The sequence below is a fragment of the Felis catus genome, chromosome B2 (genome assembly GCF_018350175.1).
Source record: "Felis catus isolate Fca126 chromosome B2, F.catus_Fca126_mat1.0, whole genome shotgun sequence".
Taxonomy (NCBI): Eukaryota; Metazoa; Chordata; class Mammalia; order Carnivora; family Felidae; genus Felis; species Felis catus.
In genome coordinates this window covers 40,137,817-40,160,942 of record NC_058372.1, presented here as the reverse complement: position 1 = coordinate 40,160,942, position 23,126 = coordinate 40,137,817, and the positions used below count along the sequence as shown (strand labels likewise).

Below are 23,126 nucleotides of genomic sequence, written 5' to 3'. Positions count from 1 at the left end.
TTCTGTTTCATTTGCAAAGTTTTTATTAGGACCTTTTATTTATGACGTTTAGAGCTCATAAATCACATTCTTAATCTGGCTCTGCTTACTACTTGTTCCCTCCAAGAAGTCTCCCAAAGTTATAAAAAATAGAAATTTATAAATACACATTGAGAATTATGCACAGTTTTTACACAATGATAGTCGGGTCAATGTTTCCAGCTGTCTAATCATCTCCCAGGACCTCTCATCCGAAACAGAGTGACGGACTCCGAAATCTCTACAGCAGAAATGGCAACTCTGGCCCCAACCCACCATCCGTCCTCGGCATCACGGCACTGGGCAGGCACTGGGCAGGTGTTGGTTTTGGACAGTCATGGCAAAACAGGAACTGCAGACATGCTAGTTGGGATGGCGGCGCTGTGAGCAGAGGACAGGAAGCCGGGAAGGTTTCCGCCCTGTACCTGCCACAGCTCCTACCTGGGACTGTTATTTAAACTCCACAGCCCAAGAATCGCCAAGAGCTGAACCACAGACTCAGCATAGGCCCAATCTGACTGCGGCCAGCTGGAAGAGTTCCAGGCCATTACAAACCTGAAAGACGCTTCCTTGGTCCAGAGGTGGGGAACCCAAATGTCTCCTTAGTCTGTTGTCTTCAGTCACTAACAAGCAGCTCTTTCCTTCCAAGCAAAGGGATGGAGTGCCTGGGGCTACAGTGAGGCCAGAGGGACATGGTGGCTGCTGTCAAGTTCAAGTTTTCAAATTCACCAAGAGCATGGAAAATGGAGAGATTACTCTGGAAGAGGAGCATAAGGAAAGTTCAATATGGACCTTAGGTCACTAACCCAGGGAACGCCTTGGTCATCCTGTGTTAACTTCCAGGTGTCACTGGCATTTTTCTTCTTTGGACTTGATTTTTAAATCTCTTCCTTTGGAGACCAGCCAAAGGGTATCAGCTTGCCCAGCATCTTCCTTAACATTTTTTTTTTTTTTTTGGTTTGTAGGGTACATCAAGGATAAAGTCTTCTCTCCCCAGGAGGAAAGGAGGTTGGACAGATTCAGACCTGCTTCTGGAAGAACACCCTGGCTTGGCCTGCAGGCTCCTCTGAGCCCACCTCCACTATAAGGTGGGGCCACAGCCCTCTGAACACGCCAGCCTTCCAGCAGACCGGCCAGGCCCATCCTTCAAGATCTCACCCTCCCCCGACCCCCGCCATCAAATCCCTTTCCTATTGTTTACAATCGGTGATTCTTCCACAAGTCACAGTATAATATAGCCACTGATATAGGCTCTTGTCAGAGAAAACTTCTTTTCCTGAGATGGGGCAGGACTTGGCAGTTCCCAAGCATGCATCCCCCAGAGGGACAATAAGTGACAAATCTCTCAGGAGAGAGTGCTGCCCAGCTTTATGGGGGCGTTCAAGTGCCGGTGAGAGTCAGTGCTGCCCTTATTCTGCTCTGCCTTTAACATGCCTGCACACGCCTCCTGACTCCTGCCAGCCCCAGATCAAGACTGTGATGGGTGGGCCTCCTGTTTCCAACAGGCTGAGGGAGGACAAAGTCACCTTCCATCAGCTCGCAGGGCACTTGGAGCCCAGGTGAGGAGAGAAGTAAGACTGAGGCTCTGGGGCAATAAATTGGTGCCACAAGTTACCTGTGAGTCAGTAAGAGGGGTCCAGGTATCCTGAACTACAAACGAGGCAAGCGGTCTTTCTGGCAGGAAGCACAGCAGGCAAAGAACCCTTTCTTTCCTGCCACCTTCCCTGGCCTTCCAGGTTTCAAAGGAATCAAGTCCTGTGATAATAACTGAAGTCACTGGCTGTTCCTGCGCCCCACAGTATGGCCAGGTTGACTAGGAAAAGCTGATCATTACCGTCCCGTCTTCCTCCACCCAAATATCCAGTGAAAGTAGGTAATCTTAATATTGAGTTTGCTATTAAAATCATGCCCAGTCACGTCCGGCTGCCTGGGCTTGACCTCGAGGAGGCCACCCTCTCTTCTTCCTTGAGTGGCTTTAACGGCCCCGAGAGAGTGGTGTCCGCGTCTCTGTACAAGGCAGGCTTCCTTCTCGGCTCACGAGAGGGACCTAGAAAGAAGAAGAATCCATGGAGCCTACCCAGTGGGGGCCCCACCTGCGTCTTTTAAGGGGGACGGCTCCAGGGCTGTGAAGGCTTGTCCCCCAGCTGCAGGATGCTCAACCTCTTTGCAAGAAGAGGTACATTGGGGGAGGGGGGATGAGTGAGGTGAGGAAAAGGGAAAAGATTTCCTCTCGCCAGAGGAGCTTTTCCCACGTTTCAGACCTGCTGGGGAGCCTCTCTTTCCTGCCAAGGAGGAGAGAAGGCCACCTCGGTTGGCCAGACAAGCCTCTCTGCACCCCAGCCTCCAACTCACTTCTTCCTGCGAATCTTGGGTTTCTTCACAGGTCGCAGATAAGGGTTATCGATGATGTTCTCCTCCCCATTCCGGCTTCCCGACAAGGAGGGGTTCTGCTGCAGGACAGAGGTGTTCTCCTTCTCGGCTCCAGAATCATCCTTTGAGCAAAAGCCGAAATAGAGCAAAATACCAATGGCATAAGGAAAGAGATCATGCCCATCGTAAGAACTACTATTAGCATCCCTTTCGTCAAGCAATTAGAAGCCCAGGGACCACTTTCTTGCTAATGCACCTATCCCTGACCCAGATGAGATAAGGCCCAGGCAGGGGCCGGCTATCAGAGGAAGACGAGACCAACTGCCTGGACACAGGGGAGCACAGAACACAAAACTGTGAGCCTCTCGAGAAGACAGGGACATGAGTTAGAATAGAGTCTTGGCAGGGAGTCAGGGGCTAACAGTTAGATGTTCAAGGAAAAAACCCAGTCTGTGGGGAGATAAAGACAAAGAGAAGTGACCCCTGATGCTTTGCAGGACACAGGGCCAGAACAAATCATGTGCATAGGGAATCGCCCAGACCAAACGGAATGAAAATCATGATCAATTTCCTCCATATTCTCAAATGTCTGGTACCTGCAACAGGTACCAATGATCATATTGCAGCAGAGGCCAGAAACTTCTTGAGCCCTGAGGGTTCCGGCCAAGGCAAAGCAGGGCATACGCAGGAACCAACACGGGAAGAGCAACGATAATCCCCATCAGTGACCTGTGGGTCAGGTCTTTCGCTGTTTGCTTTTTGAGGAAAGCGATCTGGGAGAAAAGTTTATAGGTTTACATGCATCCAACGTGATCCCAATTAAAACATTTTATTTGTAATGTGTGTAGACATAGAAAAAGTAGGTTGAAACATTTGAAACTGGTTCTAGGAATATGGATGATTGATTCTCTTTTTCCTTATTTATACGCTCTTCTATTTTCCAAGTTCTTTAAAATGAGCACAGGCTGTAGGGGAAGGGGGAGAAAAATCACACAACCATACCAAGGGCATGACCTAGAACTCAGGCCTGAGAGTCTGTAAGTGACCAGTAGAAGTTGGTGGGGCTGCGCCCCCTGGTGACAGGCCAAGGGTTCTGCCGCTGAGGTTCCTGTCAGGTAATGGAGGCAAAAAGAGGGCCTGACCTCAACCAGGAAATTCTGTTGTCAGGAGACAGCAGGGTAGAGGACGCTGCGATTGGATAAAAGGAACAGCAGACTTTCCCACAAGGGGCAGGAGGCCTAGGACAGGGACTCCTGTCCAGGTTTAGTGAGCCTGAAGAAAATGGCTCACTTCTAGGTTCCACTTCTAGGTTCGGCTGCTCACCCCTCACTCTCCCACCAATTCTGTTCTCCCCGAAGACCCAGTTCCAATCAGGGTCCCTGGGCTTTCCCCCTCCAACACCTGGTCTGGTGGGACCACAAAGTGACCTAGAGCCACTGTGGACTGTGGACCTTCTGGAGGCTCTCTTGCAAGCGAGTGCTCCAAGGTCAACCTAGCTCACGCCGGACACAAGGTCTGACCATGACCAGACCTGCCTGGGATGTTTGGCTCCCAATCTTTCTGAACGCCTTGATTTACTTCCCTACTGTCCTCTCTTTACTACAACCGCTCTATCCTCAAAGTTGCTGAAAGTTCACTTCAACGCTGCCTTAAAGTGTTTCCTGAGATAATATGGATGGAAGGGGAGAGTCACGGGCGTGGAAAAGCCAGCCCTGGGGACCTCTGCTGGAGGCCACTAGGTCCTCTCCACGCGGCTCACTTGTCTCACAAGGCCAGGATGTGGGTCCCGAGTCACGGGACAACAGCTTCTCTTCTCCCAAGTAGAGCTGGAAATGCCACTTTCTTGCCTCCTTCAGGGACAGGCAGCCTTGAGATAGGGAGGGACAGGAGTAGATAAAAGTAAAGTACCAAACTGACTGAGATTTGCTTAAAAAAGGCAGGAGCGGAAGAGTCCTCAGGAGCCTGCGGAGGCCAGAGCACGTGAGCTCCGGTGAGCCCCACACGTCCTGGGGGTGACCGAGGCGCCTCTCGCCTTCCAACGCCGTGTCCACGCCAGCAACTGCCACATGGGCCTCTTTGCCCTTGCTGCTCTCCTGACCCCCAGGCTGGCGTAGCCACCTGCTCCCTCGACATCTCCACCCGGTGTCAAGGACGCACCTCAAGCTTCTGTGCCAGAAACTGAACTCCGGCCCTTCCCCTGTGCCCCGTCCTCCCACAGTCCTCCATGGCGACTCCATCCTTCTAGTTGTTCAAGCCAAAACTCCACAGTCATCCTTGCTTTTCTCAGACCCCCCGCACATCCAATCTGTTAGGATAACTTGTTGGCCTTACCTTCAAAGTAAGGCTGACTACCACCACCCTCTCTACTGCAGCTGCCCTGCTGGACCCACACTCTTTCTCTAAGACCACTGCAGCAGCGTCCTAACTGACCTCCCCATAGTCAGCGATCCCTAGGGAAGTCAGACATGTCCCTCGCCTGTTCCACGCCCTCCCACCACTCCCGTCTCACCCAATTAAAGACCAGCTCTTAAAGCTGCCTGCGGGGTCCTACCTGGTCTGACCTCTGCCTCTCTCCCTCTGCCTCCCTCAGCCGCAGCCCCAGCCACACTCACCTCTGTGTTGTTCCTCAGGGCCTTTGCACTGGCTGCTCCCTTTCCAGAACACTCTTCCCCAGATATTTACAGGGCTCACTTGCTCACTTCCTTCAAGTCTCCTGTCAGATGTGTCCTTCTCAGTGATGTCCACCCTGATCACGCTATTTAAAACTGAAACTTCCATCTTTCACCCTGGATCTTTCCCTACTTGGTCCCCTTGCGCCGACAATAGCAGCTTCATCTTTAATATACAGTAAATGATTTATTTATATATTACGTTTATTGTTGTCGCCCCACTGCCGACACACGGGCTTCCAAAAGGCAGATGTTTTGTTTGCTCTGTTGGCTGAGGTCCCCCAAGCACCCACAACACTATCGGGCACACACCTGCACTAAGCAAATACTTGTTGAGTAAACGAATGGCACATTGTTCGTAAAAGAGCAAAAGTTGAGATGTTGGTATCTGGCGTTGGCAGAAGGCTGCTAATTCAAACGTATAAGAAAAGAAAATTCTCTTATACACTAATTTAAAACGAACAGTCCCTTTATGTTCAAGCAGATGGGAAAAACCAGAACCAGGTTAAAGGAAGCAACTCCCTGGCAACAGTCTTTGAAGGAAGTGCCGCCCTTGACACGTAAAAGAATAACTTACAATACTAGCTATTTAATGCACTGTAACAATGTCTGTAAACGCTATTGACGGAAAACATAGATGTGTATAGGGAGCTGGTTAAATTCGATGGTTACATCCATTCAATGGAATATGTGAAGCCATAAAGAAACAGCCTGCTGTACACAGATGGAATGATCACCGAGATACAGCGATAAGGGCAAACAGGAAGGGAAAACCGTTCGTGGTTTGCTATTTGTGTTGATAACAATGAGGAGACTATGTCTCTAGAAGGACACACAAAGCTGGTGACACTGGCAGCTTTGTAGGAGAGAGAGTGGATGAACAGGGAACACGGATGGCATAAATTCTTAAACATTTTTTTCTACATCGTGAATTTTCAAACATAGGATTATGGGTGCCGGTTCAACAAAGTAACACTGACAAGTCCAATCGATTGTGTATAAATTGTTGCTAGAATCCTCTCCTTGGGGTCTTCTTATTCATGTACTTAACAGAAGAGCAAGTGTTTGTACAGCCTAAAACAGTGGGGGTGGGGTAGGTGGTGAGGGAAACAGCGAGTGCCGTGAGCTGAGCTGCTGGACACCTGATGTTCATTGCTGAGTTAGGTGTTCCTATTCCTGCTTGAACTTGTGAGGAAACAGACTCACGTTAGGTAAGGCCACCAAAGTCACAGTCTCTGGAAAGCAGCGCGGTCTGGATTTGAAGGCAGGCCAGTCTTTGCTGTCTGACTTGACCTCTCGGCCACCCCGCAGTCCACGGGCAGCTCCCAGCATTCTTTCAGCCCCGGTCCACTCACTGCCATGACCTCGTCTATGTCATGACCTGGGGCATCAGATAACACATCTGCGGGCCCTTTTAACTGCTTTGTACTTACAAAAGGATGGTGGTGTCTGCTTAGAAGATTCCTCCTTCTCCTAGGGTGAACCTCATTTGAGTCCATGACCCCATCACCATATCTCAGACCAAATTAACTGAGTCCAAGACAGAAGTGTAGAATATCAAGTTCCTCTGCTTTATGTAAAGCCATGGGCTTCCAGCCCTAATTCTGAAAGGAATAATCCAACATTAAAGAAACGTGTGTCCAAGCAAGGAGGCCCATCGGTACATCACAGAGAGAGCGTAGGCACCTTGCCCCTGCATTCTGGAGCTGCTGGCTGCCACAGGCCTCACGGAATCTTAGAGAGCACGGGGAATGCCCGGTCCAACGACAACCGCCAAGGCATCCTTTGCTCCGAAGCCAGGGCCAGTCTTAAAGGATGGATGTGACTATGGTAGGCTGACCACAGGGTCCCGCAGGCTTTAAAGGCATTTGAGCTCCTAGCTCTTCTTTGGCTCTTTCTCGCAAAGATGCAGGAACACGAGTGGGGTCTCAGCCTCTTATGTGCAGAGCACAGCACACGGCTAACCAGATGACAACACCCACAAGCTCGGAGGAGCACATCTCACCTGCCTTGGTCTCTGTGCCCACGCACTCTCATCTCCTCCCCTGGAAACGAAATGCCCGTAACTGGGCCAACCCCGCCACCGCGCCTCGTCCCCTAGGTCCCTTACCCTCTCACCTACCAAAGGACATCACTCCAAAATGTTTCCTTCTCTCCTGCATCCACTTTTCCTTTCTACCAGATCATTCCCGTCAGCGTACTGACATGCTGTTGTTTCTTTAATCTTAAAGAAACAAACAAAATTAAATATACCTCTCTCAACTCCTTAATGTTTCCCCTTTGGCCACCACTCCATTCTTCTCCTTCCCTTTACAGCAAAATTCCTTGAAACGGTTGTCTATATGAGTGCTGTCCAGTGGAACTTTCTGCAATGACATAAACGTTCCCATCTGCACTGCCCTGTAGGCTAGCCATTAGCCACAGGAGGCTATTTGAAAAGTGGCCGATGTGACTAAAAAACTGAATTTTTAGTTTTATATCACTGACATTAAGTCTCTTTGTTTGTTTACTTATTTATTTAGATTTTATTTTTAAGTAATCTCTATACCCAACATGGGGCTCAAACTCACAACTCTGAGATCAAGAGTCACACACTCCACAGACTGATCCAGCCGGGCGCCCCGAATTTCAGTGTAAACAGACGCGTGGCTACCGTAATGGACGGCACAGTCTATACTTACGGAGTCCAATTTTTCTTGTCCTTTTCCACCTCACCCACACCCAAGGCGCTCTCATGGTTTTAAACACGATCTACACGCTGATGACCCCAAATTCCCGTCTCTAGCCTTAACAGCTCCCCACACGGCAATCCCTATATCCATCTTGCCACCCGACATCACCACCTGGCTGTCTAACAAGCATCTCAAAGCTCCCCTGTTTAACCAGAACCCATGCCTTTTCCCCATCCCTGTCCCACCCAGGTCTTCCCGATCTTGGCTGAAGGCAACTCCGTCTTGCCTGTTGTTCAGGCAAAATACCTTGCATTTCTCTTTGGCTCTCTTTCTCACACATCTCACACCCAAACCATCGCTTGGCTCTGCCCTGAACATAGTCTAGAATCCGACCAAATCATCTATCTGACCACGTCTCCTTATCTTCACTTCTACTACCACCTTTCCGTTTACTGCGGAGCCTCCTCACTGGTCTCTCTGCTTCTGCCCTTACCGTCCACAGTCTATTCTCAACATAGCAACCCGACGGACCCTGTTAACAAACCTACACCAGACGCCGACCCTCCTCCGCTCAGCATTCCCAATGGCTCCCACCTTACTGAGCAAAAGCCTAGTGTTTAAGACAGCCTTTAAGGCGTGCCCCCCCCCCCCACCCGGAGCTCCCCTTTGTTCATGCCACCCTGATGGCATTGCTATCCTTCAACACAACAGCTCCCACCTCAGGGCCTTTGCATATCCTGTGCCTTCTACAAGGAGTACTCTACTCCCTGATCTGTACAAGCCTTGTTCCCTTCAGGTCTTCACTCTGATGTCACCTTCTCAGGTGACCTTCCCTCATACTGTACTACTTCCTATCTCCTAATTTATAATTTTTCCTTAGCTACATGAGGGCAGGAAATGCTGTCTATTTTGTCTCCTGCTACTTCCCCAGCACCCGGAACTGTGCCTGGCTGGCAGACACTTGTTCAATATTTGGTGAATGAATGAATGAATGAATGAATGAATGAATGAATGAATGAATCCCCAGGGCATGGACTTGTCTCTCAAGCAAGAGATCATCACGAGCCTGATCTCAGGCTTGCGGGGTGACAGGCTGAGGGCAGCACGGGCGACTTTTGGGGGTACCGTGAAGAGGGTAGAAGGCAGGACCCACCGTGCTGATGTGCAGAGGGAGGTTCTCGGTGTCTGTCTGCTCATCCTGCTCCGAGGAATCCGTCTCTTCCATCTGTTGCATCTCCAGCTCCGAAGGAAGGAGGGCTGTCAGGTAGGGGATGGTGAAAGGCCTGGCAGCGATCACTGGGAAATCGGAAGAGGGGCACAATTCCAGTCACGGCGCCCTCGCAGCGGGCCGAGAGCCTGATAATCCCACCAACAGCAACGAATAACAGTAACGGCTAACGCGCTCCAAACACTCAGCGCGGGCCATGCCGCGTCCTACACGTTATCTTTAATCCTCGCCTCCACCCTATTGAGTACAATTGCCAGTCCCGTTTCACAGATGAGGAGGAACCTGAGGCACGGAAAAGCGATCTCCTCGAGCACACAGAGAGCGGCAGAGCGACATCTCAACTCGGGCAATATGACCTTGGAGCCCACTTTTACCAAGTAGAACCAGACTCAGACAGAAATGGGGCTGCATCTGAGCAAAGCACCAGCTTAGTGATCTTATACCCCAGGTCAGTTAGCCCTGCTAAGCCTCATATCCGGGCAGGGATATCGATCTCTTCACCGTAAAGGACTCAAGTCCAAATACTGGACTTGAGAACTCTCTGCATGTAAGTATATCCACTGAGCTAACAGTAAGAGAGCATTCCAGTTCTTCCAAAAAGCATTGATGAAAAGAAATTTTTAATAAAAAAAAAAAAAAAAAAAAAAGAAACCACCTATGTGTACTTCTATGGCAGAATGTGATTAGCAGAAGACACTCTAAGATTATTTTGGCTACAGCTCAGACGTGAGGTCCTGTGGTCCAAAAGAGCTAGGTTGAATTCTATCTACCAGCTGTGTGACTTGGGGCAGATGACCTCATTTCTTTTCTCTATAGGCCTCGGCTTCCTACGATGGTGGGGACAACAGTTCTGAACTCATAGGTTGGCTCACCAGAGGATTTAATGAGATAATATAAGAGAGATGACTGGTGCAGCGTCTGGCCCTTATGAACTGTTAGCGGCTGGTACTCGAGGGCCAGGCAGGCAGCGAGCACTCAATAGGGCTCAATAGGACTAACTGAACCAGTCGCCCAAACCGATCTCTCTGTTCACCTCTGAGAAAAGCGAAGCCTGTGGAGATGAAGTAACGTGGGCACACGGTGTCGTGACCGTGCGGAGATGAGAACTGCAGGGACATGAAGGGCAAAGACTGGGGGAGGTTCTGTAAGTGCCCCGCTCCCGATGCCAATGTCCCTTCTACTACAAGGGCTGTTGCTTCTACTGTATGAGTCTCTCTGATACCTGGGGTTCAGAGTCGTCCTCGAGGTAGCTTAAACTCAACCTCAAGCAGCTGATCCCAACAGAGGCCGTAACATTTTGCATTGATCAGTTAGGGACAGGCCCTGAAGACCTGGGAGAAGGAGCCAGAAGTGCAAAGAACAAGGGGCACCTAAGACAAAGCCAGAGCCTTCATTTTTTCCTACCATGCCAAGAGAAAAGGAAGATGGTGTGATTATTTCAAGTGACAAGACAGGGTCCACAGAGGGGAGAGACTCTCACATGGAAACGTGCTGACGTCGTCTTTGAAGAGACTCTGGGTCTCGCCTGTCTTTGCCATAAAACGGGTGAGTGCCCGCTCCACATCTCGTCTCTGGGACGCAGCCTTCTCCCGTAGGACCTGGTAGTCTGATACGGGCTCGCGGTACGTCTATAAAGGGAACAGCAAAGACACTAGATTAATATCGATGGACCATCCTTGCTGCTGCTATGTCCTTCCACCCTCACAATGACCCAGTGACGTCAATGAGAGCCAAGACACCCCCCCCCCCAGGGGCAGTGGAGGGGCAGAACGAAAATGATGAAACGATCGCTAATTTATCTTGAAGTTTAAAAATTAGAAACATATGAACATTTACTATAGTGATTGCCCCTGGACCTTCACTTAGCTGCTGTGACATAAGGCATAGGAGACGCCATCCTGAAGGAAGGGTAATCCCCCCAGGGGAGCCCCGACAGGGAGCACCCAGCCCCACAGGTGGAAGGTGACATCCTACAGGATATGAGTGGCTGCTTCAGTATCCCCTTGTTTTCTTAAAGCAAACCTCACACAATGGATACGCTGTCCCAAAAGAGTCCCTCCAAGAAACACTAAGGATATTAATGTAAGTGTAAATGAACAAGAAAATGGTGGGCTGACACTCCTCCCGCTCCTAATTACGAGCTCTTTGGCAATCACATCACACAGTGAAAAATGACCAACATCCCATCAGAATGAGAAGTTAGCCAAAACATTTTAAATTGTAACGGGAAAGCTGACATTTTAATAATGACCAAAAAAGCACCTACTTTTCATGCTATGGAGAGAGGATTTTTAAAAGAGGCATTGTAGGGGCGCCTGGGTGGCGCAGTCAGTTAAGCGTCCGACTTCAGCCAGGTCACGATCTCGCGGTCCAGGAGTTCGAGCCCCGCGTCAGGCCCTGGGCTGATGGCTCAGAGCCTGGAGCCTGTTTCCGATTCTGTGTCTCCCTCTCTCTGCCCCTCCCCCGTTCATGCTCTGTCTCTCTCTGTCCCAAAAATAAATAAACGTTGAAAAAAAAAATTAAAAAAAAAAAAGAGGCATTGTAGGGGCGCCTGGCTGGCTCAGTCGGTTAAGCGTCCGACCTCGGCTCAGGTCATGATCTCACAGTTCGTGATTTCGAGCCCTGCATCAGGCTCTGTGCTGACAGCTTGGAGTCTGGAACCTGCTTCAGATTCTGTGTCTCCCTTTCTCTCTGCCCTTCCTCCCTCCCCACTTGTGCTCTCTCTGTCTCTCAAAAATGAATAAACATTAAAAAAAAAAAAAGTCACCTGCTCCACTGACTGAGCCAGTCAGCTGGCCTCTATGGTGTTTTTGGTGGTTTTATTTATTTGTTTTTTTTTGAGCTCTGGGTACTAGTTCAACATGTATGTGCACTTATTAAAACTTCACCAAACTGTATATTTATTATTTGTGCTTTTCTGTATATTTGTGATACTTCAGTAAAAGTTTACTTAAAAAAAAGGTATTGGAATCATTCCCACTGTTGTCAATGTTAATTCAAGTGCAACGTTAATTCAAGTTAATTCACCTATATGTGCAGTTCCCCTGTCCACACTTAAACACAGAAACAAGTAAAAAAAAAAAATGAGTGGATTGTGAACATACTTGTTAAACACATTAAAATGTACGATCCCACAATTATTTAAGTGTTTATTTATTTGGAGAGAGAGAGAAAGAGACAGAGAGAGAGAGAGAGAGAGAGAGAGAGAGAGAGAGAGAATTCCAAGCAGGCTCCGCGCTGTCAGCATAGAGCTCAATGTGGGGCTCAAACCCACAAGCTACGAGATCATGATCTGAGCCCAAATCAAGAGTCAGATGCTTAACCGACTGAGACCCCCCCCCCCCACAGGAGCCTCAAGATCTTACAATTATTTTTAAGATGACTGTTTGACATTCAAGAAGCTGGACATTTAATAGGAAGCTTTAAAAGAGATTCTTGAAATAATTTGTAGATGAGAATGAAAAAAATTAGTTTTATGATTTTTTTTTTCAAATGACTTAGATTTAATCATCAGAAACAAACTAAGTGGAAAGTTTACAACAGAGAAGAATTACATGTCAGCGCCTTTTGCGAACCGAGCTGGGACAGAAAGGGGCAGGGGCTGCCTCTCAGCCTTCCAAAGACACCCACAGTGTCCCTGGCAGTTTGGCTCAGGGAAGAGGGAGCCTCTGCTGGCTCTGTGCACTGAGGAGTTTTATGATTTCTTAAGGGCAGCTGACGATGCTGCATATCTTTGTAATGTGCCCTTTTCAACCATGAGAGCTGTAAAAGTACCAAAACAAACTAATTTTAGAATCAGACCTCCAGGGGGGCCTGGGTGGCTCAGTCGGTTGAGTGTCTGACTTCGGCTCAGGTCATGATCTTATGGTTCATGAGCTCGAGCTGCACATTGGGCTCGCTGCTCTCAGTGCAGATCCTGCTTCGGATCCTCTGTCACCCACCCCTCCCCTCAAAAATAAATAAATATTTAAATAAAAAAAAAAGAATCAGACTTCCAACTTACTAGTCCACCAAGTATTAAACAAAGATTTCAAAAAATAAAAAGCAGAGACAATCCCATGGTTGTCATTATAAAAGAGGTAATACATTTCCTGAACCTTTAATATGGGTGAGATAATCTTTTAATGTATATTATTTTGGTATAGTGTTACATTATAATATTTGTGTAATAAGCAAATACCGGAATATGTACTTAATATTTTTACTGACTGAGATACACTATAAAAGAGTGAGGGACTGCTGTAGGTTGAACGGTGTTCTCCCCTAAAAAGAGATTTGTTGAAGTTCTAACCCCAGTACCGCAGAATATGATCTTATTTGGAAATAGGGTCATTGGAAGATGTAATCAGTTAATGTGAGGTCATACTGGAGTACAGTGGTACTAATCCAAGGTGACTGGTGCCCTTATAAGAAAATGGCCATGTGAGGAGAGATCCAAAGAGAATGCCACGTGAAGACAGTTGGAATGATATATCTACAAGTCAAGGAACGCCACTGATTGCCCACAAACCACCCAAAGGTAGGCAGAGGCAAGGAAGGATTCTCCTACAAGGTGAGCCTGCTGACACCTTGATTTTGAACTTTTAGCCTCTCGAACCATAAGACAATGTATTTCTGTTGTCCTAGGCCACCTAGTTTGTGGCACTTTGTTACAGCAGGGAGCCCTAGGACACTAATACAGAGACTTCTGGTCAAGGAAAATGGCTGTGTTGCAATGGTGGGTGGCCGTCTATTCCTAAGGTGTGGAGAGATGTTCTGGAGAACTTGCCCCAACAGCCTGCGTGATGGCCACATTTGCATTAGTGCACGGTGTGGAGGGGAGGACAGAAGAAGTATGTGAAGACCCCTGGGCACACCACACCTTCCCAAGGGGAGGTGAAACTGCTAGTTTGGCAAATGAAAACACATTCGAACGCTGGAGAACATAATTCTCCCTTGCCAAATTGTCTGTCAACGAGGAAGGACATTCTGAGCTCTGAACTACCCTTTGCCAACAAACTTTTGGACTCCAGTCTGACAGTCAGGAGGAACTGACTACTTTTGCATCCACATTGGCCCCTGCCAATAGGGGGGCCAAATCACTCACCGGAGTTTTGATGTAGGTGTGAGGGTCAGGGAACTCGGGAAAATGGCTGGGGATGTGCGGTGGGTGGGGTCGGTTCTGCCCCGCAGTGAGGGCCTTGGGGGTCACTGGTTGATTGGTCACTGGAGCTGCAACAGAGTCACAAGCGGTTACTCCTCCGCCCCAGGCCGCGAGTCTCTACCCCGTCCCTCCTTTGCTCAAAGTAAATGCTGGACCTCGATGTTCTCCTTGTAGAGCAGGCACTTTGTATTTCTATCTATAAAAGTCCTTTCAGGCCTTGAGGACCTGAGAAGGTCACCCCCACAATGCCCGGCCCTGCTGTATGATCTGCGTGGGGAGACAGTCCCACATGCAGCCATCTGCCATCATGCCTCACAGGTAGGTGAGTGGGTGGCTGTGACAAGCACTAAATAGGGAAGCACGCTGAGGAACTAAGGAAGTTGGGTGGGCTAGGAACAGTCTTTTCACAGAACCCAGATAACAAAGACAGACACTGGGCCAGGGTATGTCAGTGTGTGCTACTGGAAGCAAGAGGGGATTGAAAATGGCCCTTTCTAAAAGGGTGCCAGCATGAAAAGAGTGCTGAAAAAAATCCAGTATATTCTTCCCAAGGTCCTACAAGCCCAAACTAGTTACTCCCAAGTCAGTTTATGGCACTCAGTTTAGTGAAGACAGAGGTCTTCAAACTTTTTGCATGAGGAACAGAGAGTAAATATTTTAGGTTTTGCAAGCCATATAGTCTGTGACGACTGCTTAACTCTGCCATGATAGCATGAAAGCCACCACGGATGATACGTAAACATGGCTGTGTTCCAATAAAACTTTATTTCCATAAACAGGCAGTGGCCCACATTAGGCCTACAGGCCATCGTTTTCTTGATTTAGGGAAGAATGAGAACTTTTGCATTTTCAAACGGCCCTCTTCTGGAGCTAAAGCACAAGAACCACAGCAACACCTCCAAGATGGTTTACTTTTCTGGTGACTGAATTTTGCACCCTAATCCTGTTAATCGAAATAGAGATCATATTGCAGGCAGCCCCAGATAATGGAAGGGAGCGAGCCTGTAACAAGCAAGTAGCTACAAACCGATCTCCGTCCTATTCAATGAATTCATTCCACGACTATTAATTGAGCACTTGCTGAGTACCTCAGTTCACAGGCACTTACGGGCAGTGATGACCATTCTCTGAGACCGTTTTGCATAAGCAGGGAGAGTGTCCACGTTGAAACCTAAGAAACAGGAAAGCTAAAATCACTGCCCAGACCACTGGCTATTGACCATGGAAGGGGAAGTCATACAGCAGTGGAAAAGGTTCAACTCCCAGCTTGAGGGCTTTGCGGCCACTCGAAAGCAGCTCCAGCAGAATCCCCCAACAGGGAAGAAGGGGATCTGTGAAATGGGTTCAGAGGAACCCTCTTTTGAGGGAGCCCTCTCTCAAGCTAAGAGCAAACCAGGAGACTCACGAGGGAACTCAAGAACACTCGGCAGACGTGGCTGACTCCTGGGGACTCTTCTTTCTCTCCTAACTCCAACTCAGTTGCACTGAAGAATTGGAAACTGGAGGTGTACTCACCCATCTCGACCAGCGTGACCACAATATCTGACAGTGTGGGCTGGGTCCGGGCTGTGTGCTCACAGTAGGACTTGGCACTCCTCCCAATTTCTGAAATGTCTAGGAAAGGATCAAAGGCATAAAATCTTACTCTCAGTTCCCAAGAAATTAAGTACAAAATTATCATAAGAGCCAGCAGTTCCACTCCTGGGTATACACCCAAGTGAACTGAAAACAGATACTTGTGCACCAATGTTCACTGCAGTATTTGCAATGGCCAAAAGGTGGATACAGCCCGTTACTCATCAGCTGATGAATGGTTAAGCAAAATGGGGTCCACACATACAATGGAATATTATTCAGCCTTCAAAAGGAATGAAATTTTGATACATGCTACATGGACAAACCTTGAAAATGTTATGCGAAGTGAAATAAGTCAGACACAGAAAGTCAAATATTTTAAGACTCCACTAATATGAGGTCCCTAGAAAAAAGAAAATCCACAGAGATGAAAAGCGGATTCGAGGTTACCAGGAGCTTGAGGGAGGGAGGAATGTGGAGTCAAAGCTATGGATACAGTGTTTCTGTTTAGATGATGAAAAAGTTCTAGAAATGGATAGTACTGACAGTTGTATAGTTGTACATGTATTTACAGCTGTGAATGTATTTAATGCCACTGAATTGTTCATTTAAAAATGGTTATGGGAGTGCCTGGGTGGTTCAGTTGGTTACGCCTCTGACTTTGCCTCAGGTCATATCTCGAGGTTCATGAGTTCAAGCCCCGTGCCCGGCTCTGCGCTGACAGCTTGGGAGCCTGGAGTCAGTTTCAGATTCTGTGTCTCTGTCTCTCTCTTCCCCTCCCCCATCCATGCTCTGTCTCTCTCTCTCTCTCTCTCTCTCTCTAAAATAAATAAACTTAAAAAAAAAAAAAGAGTTAGTGGAACATTTGGCTGGCTTAGTTGGTAGAGTATGCGACTCTTGATCTCAGGGTTAAGTTCAAGCCCCACGTTGGGATTAGAGATTATTTAAAAATAAAATCTTAACGGGCAGCTGGGTGGCTCAGTTTGTTTAGGCATCTGACTTTGGCTCAGGTCATGATCTCGCGGTTTGAGCCCCGTGTTGGGCTCTGTGCTGACAGCTTGGAGTCTGGAGTCTACTTCAGATTCTGTGTCTCCCTCTCTGTCCCTCCCCTGCTTGCACTGTCTCTCTCTCCCTCTCAAAAATAAAGAAGTGCTCAAAAAAAAAAAAAAAAAAAAAACAAAACAAAAAAAAAAAAAAACTAAAAGTTAAATAAAATAAAATCTTAAAATAAAAACAAACAGAGTTACACCAAAGTCCTTCAGGGAAAAGGGGAGGTATGAAGCTGGGCTCCATAAATGGGGTCTGGAGGTGGGTGGGTAATTCCATCAAAGCTCTTGAAATTGTGCTGCACTTTACCTACAGAAAAGCCCTTTTCCAGGGATGGGTCCACAGATCTCACTCTGCCTGATGCTTATTACTAACACGAATCCTAAAACTTTGTATCCAGAGCTCTTTTATCTTTATTTTTTAAAATTTAAATTCAAGTTAACATATAGAGTAGTAGTGGTTTCAGGAGTAGAACTCAGTGATTCATCTCTTACCTATGACACCCAGTGCTCATCCCAAGTGTCCTCCTTAATGCCCATTCCCCATTTAGCCCACCCCCCCACTTACCTCCCCTCCAGCAACCCTCAGTTTGTTCTCTGTATTTAGGAGTCTCTTAACTTATTTTTTATCTTTTATCTTATTCCTTTCCTTCCTCTATGTTCATCTGTTGTGTTTCTTAAATTCCACATACGGGTGAAATCATATGATATTTATCTTTCTCTGACTGACTTACTTCACTTAGCATAATACCCTCTAGTTCCCTCCGTATCCAGAGCTCTTGACAACATGGAGGTGCCCAAGTCTCAGCAAGACCCTGGCATAAGCCATCTATCCTTGGTATTCCTTGGAGTGAAGCGGCAGACTTTTATGCTCTTTTCAGACCTTTTCGTTTCAATATTCACATTTTTCCAACACAGCCACTTCAGCTTCATCCCTCTTAGTGGCAACCATTTCTTCTGAGAGGAAAAAAAGGCCTCTTGCTCAGTGGTATTAGAAAGAATGACCTCAACCATGATGACCTTTAAACTCTGAATTCCAAGATCTTTTCAAGAACTGAATTCTCAGGGCGCCTGGGTGGCTCAGTCAGTTGAGTGTCCGACTTTGGCTCAGGTCATGACCTCGTGGTTCGTGAGTTTGAGCCCCGTGTCAGGCTCTGTGCTGATGGCTCGGAGCCTGGAGCCTGCTTTGGATTCTGTGTCTTCCTCTCTCTCTCTTTGCCCTCTCCCACTCATGCTCTCTCGCTCTCAAAATTAAACACACATTAAAAAAAAAAAAAAAAAAACTGAATTCTTCTCTGTTGGGAACTATTAGTCCATTCCTTTAGGACAAAAGTTCTCAACATGTGGTCTGGGAATCCCCAGGCAGCCCTGAAATCCTTTCCAAAGTCCACAGGCCAAAACTATGTTTATAATAAAGTGAAGACATTCTTTGACTTTTTTACTCTCGTTTCTCATGTAGTTTTCCAGAGGCTATATGGCCTATGATGATGATATCATGGGTCTGAGGGATAATGGAAATGTGGGCCTGCATATGTCTACGTTCGAAATTTTCTCAATTTTACTTTCTAATGCGGCAAAAATCTCTCTACATAAAGCCCATGTAGACAAAACTCCTCAGGTCCTCGATATTTAAGAGTCTAATGAGGTCGTAAGACCAAAACATTTGGTATTTAAAAGTTCCAAACATCAGCTGCAGAGAGCCACCTCACCCCAGACCACGTCCTTCCTGGGGCAGCCCGCACTGAGTGCCTGATCAAGATCTGAGTACAAAGGCAGGGCCTTTTCAGCCTGATGTGGCCTACTCTGATGGGGGACAATTGCTCCAGAGCTCCCTAGTGAGGTGACCAATTCTTTATTTGGCCTGAATTGCGGTTAACTTCTCCCCCTGCCTAAACTTTTCTCTCACATTCGTAAGTGTTGATCTCTCAAAAGACACCTTAAATACCCTCATCTCTCATTCTATCCTACCTCATCCCTCCCACCCGAAATAAAACCCAAGCAGGGAAATACATGGCATAAGCAGAAAAGGCTATGTGAGACCATTCCAGGCTCCTAAACCTCAACATGTTTCCTTTATTTATTTACTTATTTTAATGTTTTTACTTATTTTTGAGAGAGAGAGAGACAGAATGTGAGCAGGGGAGGGGCAGAGTTAGAGGGAGACACAGAATCTGAAGCAGGCTCCAGGCTCCAAGTTGACAGAACAGAGCCCAACGCGAGGCTCAAACCCATGAACCGTGAGATCATGACCTGAGCCGAAGTCAGAAGCTTAAGTGACTGAGCGACCCGGGTGCCCCAACATGTTTCCTTCTAAAAGTGTTTTTTTCCAGAGGTGTCTGGGTGGCTCGGTTGGTTAATCATCTGGCCCTTGATGTCGGCTCAGGTCATGGTCCCATGTGTGTGGGATTGAGCCTTGCGTCAGGCTCTCCACTGACAACATGGAGCCTGCTTGGGAGGCTGCCTCTCTCTCTCTGCCCCTACCCCCCCTCTCAAATATAAATAAAAAATAAAAGTGTTTTTCCATTCTATAAAACTTCTTTACCGTCCCTCTTTGAATCACATACTATAGCATTTGATTATGCAGTGTGCAGCATTTATTTCACGGGAATTAATCATAGCTCTGCAACAAAACTATAACTTCTATGAGCACAGAGAACAGACAGCAGTAACAGCACCTACAAATCATCACGAGCTTACAATATTCCTAACATCATATGTTTTACATATGCACCTCATTTATACTCACAACTCCATGAGATACAAATTATTATCCTATTTCACAAATAAGGAAATTGAAGTTCAGGAGGTTTAGTGACTTGCTCAGGCTATGAAGGGGCAGAGCAACAACTTACAGCCACGTCCATCTGATTCTAAAGCCTGTAAGTCACTTTACTGTGTTCTTCTTATTCCTAAACCCTCTCTTACACCATCACATTGCAGGACACAGAACAAGATGTCTGGTTGACTTGAAGAGGGCGATTGTTTCCTGGTACTTACAGCTCTGCAGCATCTCTGTCAATGTTTCCACAGATGCTTTCTCGGCACTCTCAAACCCTGCCTCTGTCAACAAGGAGCTCACGACCACCTGAAGGGTTCGCCTCCGGGCCAGATGGTAGTTATCAGCAGGATTAGTGGACTGTTTACTTCCTGATCTCTGCAAATCAGTACCATTAAAATAAATAAATAAATAAATAAATAAATAAATAAATAAATAAATTTCACCTACAGGACAAGGATGCAATGAAGTAGTTCACATATCACCAATGGTAAGCAAAAGTTCTCTTGCTAAATATTTATCAGTGCTTAATGAAAGGTGGTAACCTCTGGCCTTTAGACTTACAAATCTCAGCCAGCTGAGTAATCAAGTACCAAGGGGCTACCCTAAACTTAAAATTCCAATAACACAAAATATCCATTTTTTACTATTTTAGCAGATTATCAGAATATATAGCTGAAAAAAAAATGCATGATGGGATTGAATTCATGTCTATCTCTTAGAAAAAAATGCTCTATTGTTCCTCCCATCACCACACCATTTCACTAACAATAAACATTAAAACAGCACCAGACGACGCTGAGTGGAAGGCAAGCGACAACAGCACAGAAAAGTAGAAAAGCTAAATATTTTGAAACGGGAATCCCTCCCAAGTTTGGCTGGCCAATAAGAAGGCGACACTGGCGTCTTCGAGCCAATCAGGAGGTGTTCCGGGTTCCCAACCCCCAACAGGAAGGGAGCCAATCAGTACACAGGTCGGCGAACTCAGGAGGCCGCCGCCAAGTCCCAAGGAGGGGGGCATGTACGGCCTGAAAGACCCTCCTCCACTTGGAGCTCAGAGTGGGGCTGGATTTCTAGCTATGAGGTTGTTGCCCACACTAGGGGGGAACTACAGAATGCCCAGACTCTCTCGGCTTTGGCCCCGCGCCTCCCGCGCTTACCGTTCCGGAGCCACCGGCCCCGGCAGTGGCCGCCGTGTCGGCCATCTTGCTCTGGCGTAATGTGCGCGAGCGCAGGGCAGGATGGGACTTGTAGTCGCAGAGCGGGGAGGGCGTGGAGCGCGCGGAGAACGGGGAGGGCGGGGAGAGCGGGGCGTGGCGGCGCGCACCCCTCTGGGCTTCCCTAAGCCTAGGCGGGTGGGGTGTGTGTATCTGAGGTCCCCAGCTCACGTGACCTCTGTGAGTGGTGGGTTCTTGCCTACCCAGTGAGCCTCTGATTTGGCCAAGAAGATGCGTCCTCGGTCTCACACCTGTTTTTGGTGAAATCGTTTCTCATAAAGAGCACATTCCTGGAACGCTCCAAACTTGGCTGATTGTTAGCAACACCTAGCTGGATCCCATTTGGTCCCCCTGACTCACTCCCTGGGGAAGGGGCCTGGAAATCGGTATTGTGAAGCTCTCCAGGTGATTCAATTTGGGGAAACCCTATTTTGTGCTGACGGCCCCGCAGCCCGCCAGTGGCCCACTTGGAACTAGAGCCTTCCGATCAGATAGCCCGGGTCTTCCTCTGCATCCCGCTGCCTTCTCCCCCTCAATCCGCAGGTATTTGCGGGGCAAGCCAGGAGGCGCAGGAGGCGGGCATCTGTCCGGTGCCTGCCTCTTCCCCCAGAGCGGTACGTCCACGCGGTGCTCGTGGTTTTCTGTGTTGTACTCGCTCATCAGTCAGTTCTGGGTGGGGGTTCTCCGTGTAGGGACGGGGGACGGCACCGCCCCTCATTTTGCTCCGTCTGCGAGTACCTGGGAGGGCGTAGACGCTGGGTTTGAAACCTAACACTCACCAGATGTGAGTCAGGGCACATTACCTAACCTTACTGTGCCTCAGTTCCCTCTTGTGAAACTGGGGTGGGATTGATAGAAAAGAAAATGAACTAATACACACAAAGGGTCTGGCCCGGTGCCAGACATATAGTAAGTCAAGAAACAGCACATAAAGTTGCTGTTCATTTCCTGCGCCACGCGTGAACGAAAGGCGCAAGCCTAGAAGGCAGAGATCTGGGAACCTGCGCCACACTCGCCCCATCCGCTCACCTGAGCCTGGGGGCGTTCCCCGCCCCCTAACCTAGGGCACGTGGGTCGGGGTCTGCAGGGCGGGCCGGGCGCAGCGCGGGGAGGAGTCGGGGCCCAAACTTTAGCTGAACCCAGCACCCAGCTCCTTTGTCTCCCCCGCCCCCTCTTCCCCACTTCCTGCCCAGCTTTAAACTCGGGATCCGCCGCGCGGACTTTGTAAACACGCGGCGCCTGCGGGGGTGGAGACTGGTTGTGTTGAGGCGCCTGGCGGAGGGGTGCACGCCCCTCGGCACAGCTGGAGGTGGCGACCCCCAACCCCCCCCAAAGACGGAAGCCCGAGGCGGCGGGACAGTGAGGCCACAATCCTTGCTCCGGGGGGCTCACCTGCTATGGAGGTAGGCTTGAAGGCTGGCACAGCCTAGATAGATGGGGTGTCAGCGTCTTCACCTTTCTCTGGGGCCTCCAAACTCAGGCTGGACGCCTGGGGTAGGGGTCCAAGTTGGGTGGGTTAAGGAGGTCACCCCTCCGTCATCACCTCCCCGTTGTTGCCCTAAAGGTAGACTCACTTTCTCTCCGAGTGAGCCGTTCTGTACGTATTTGAAGGGCAGAGTAGCCCCCCAAACCCCAAGCTCTGTCCGTGCAGCCCCTCTCCAAGCTGATGTAGAAGCCCAGTGGCCTTCACTGAGTTGTCGTTCTTCATACTTCATACTCCAGACATCGGGGTGGGAGGCGAGTAGGAAGGCAGAACCAACGTGGGCAAGGAGCCTTCGAGTCCTCCTGCCAGGCAGAACGGAGAGGGGAGGTCAGAGGACAGGACTGGAAGGAGGGAGCCCTCAGTGTTCGTCCCTCTGGTGTGTCTGATGGGTACAGAAGCCTCTTCTGTGTCTTTTAATGTATTGCCAAGACAATTACCTGCAGAAATTGGTTACCGTTACTAAGGAAGCATAATGGTTTCATTTGCGAACACCGAGCACCTCCTCTGTGTCTAGGGTTTATGGAATGCTGAGGGGCGCCATGATGTTATTCTTCTATAACTAGTGTGGGTCATGGAACAACCGAGACAAAGCACCAAGCTGTGCTGGCTAGCAAGACTTCAGAAAGAAGAGGACATGGAGTTAGATTCTGAGTGATGGATAGTCACCAGGCAGAGAAGTGGTAGGAAGTCTTTGGGGGGCACTTGTTCCTTCTGCAGAGCTGAACTGAACCCTGACCGTGGTGTTGGGCATTGGGATACAATGAGGACCCAGAAGGCATTCCTGCTGTTTTTAACTCACCATCTAGGCATGAAGAAGAGGTGGGAATGAACACGATGAATTCAGGGAAAGGCATGTGTCTGAGCTGGTCCCTAAGAATCCATCCACACAGTGTTGAGGTACCCACTCCTTATCTTCGGACTCTAGGGCT

At 48.4% G+C, this 23,126-nt stretch overlaps 2 protein-coding genes across 13 annotated transcripts in view; one reads left to right on the top strand and one right to left on the bottom strand.

Moving 5' to 3' along the window:
• On the bottom strand, nt 1-22,694 carry TAF8 (TATA-box binding protein associated factor 8). 9 transcript variants are annotated; one of them, XM_045057549.1, is made up of 11 exons: nt 22,289-22,694; nt 22,107-22,203; nt 19,719-19,875; nt 15,616-15,714; nt 15,209-15,271; nt 14,044-14,168; nt 10,438-10,585; nt 8,883-9,025; nt 2,985-3,161; nt 2,371-2,510; nt 1-2,065 (listed from the first exon to the last, which is right to left on the bottom strand). In XM_045057549.1, the coding sequence occupies exons 3-11, from the start codon at nt 19,729-19,731 to the stop codon at nt 2,053-2,055; spliced, it is 921 nt and encodes a 306-aa protein (XP_044913484.1). In that variant the 5' UTR covers nt 19,732-19,875; nt 22,107-22,203; nt 22,289-22,694; the 3' UTR covers nt 1-2,052. The 9 variants fall into 9 exon arrangements, 8 of the variants coding, with proteins under 8 accessions (XP_044913484.1, XP_044913483.1, XP_006931777.1 ...); XM_045057548.1 differs by lacking the exons at nt 22,107-22,203; nt 22,289-22,694 and adding an exon at nt 20,658-20,809; XM_006931715.4 differs by lacking the exons at nt 2,985-3,161; nt 22,107-22,203; nt 22,289-22,694 and adding an exon at nt 20,658-20,809.
• The window catches only part of CCND3 (cyclin D3), a 96,601-nt gene continuing 95,385 nt past the window's right edge, over nt 21,911-23,126 (top strand). For 2 of the 4 annotated variants that reach the window (XM_023253968.2, XM_023253969.2), the window contains exon 1: nt 21,917-22,117. In XM_023253968.2, the coding sequence (XP_023109736.1) occupies nt 22,112-22,117 (6 nt within the window). In that variant the 5' untranslated portion in view covers nt 21,917-22,111. Of the gene's footprint in view, nt 22,118-23,126 lie in introns of all 4 variants that reach the window. The other 2 variants (XM_023253970.2, XM_023253971.2) reach the window with 2 other exon arrangements.

What these genes read in the sequence shown, in the direction of transcription:
- TAF8 (XM_045057548.1), bottom strand. Translation starts at nt 20,702, where the DNA reads ATGGCCGACACGGCGGCCACTGCCGGGGCCGGTGGCTCCGGAACG. An exon ending in ACACCTACATCAAAACTCCG is followed by an intron (nt 10,586 to 14,043) that starts GTGAGTGATTTG and finishes TTCCCTTTATAG; the next exon opens with ACGTACCGCGAGCCCGTATC. An exon ending in CGACGTCAGCACGTTTCCAT is followed by an intron (nt 9,026 to 10,437) that starts GTGAGAGTCTCT and finishes CCGATTTCCCAG; the next exon opens with TGATCGCTGCCAGGCCTTTC.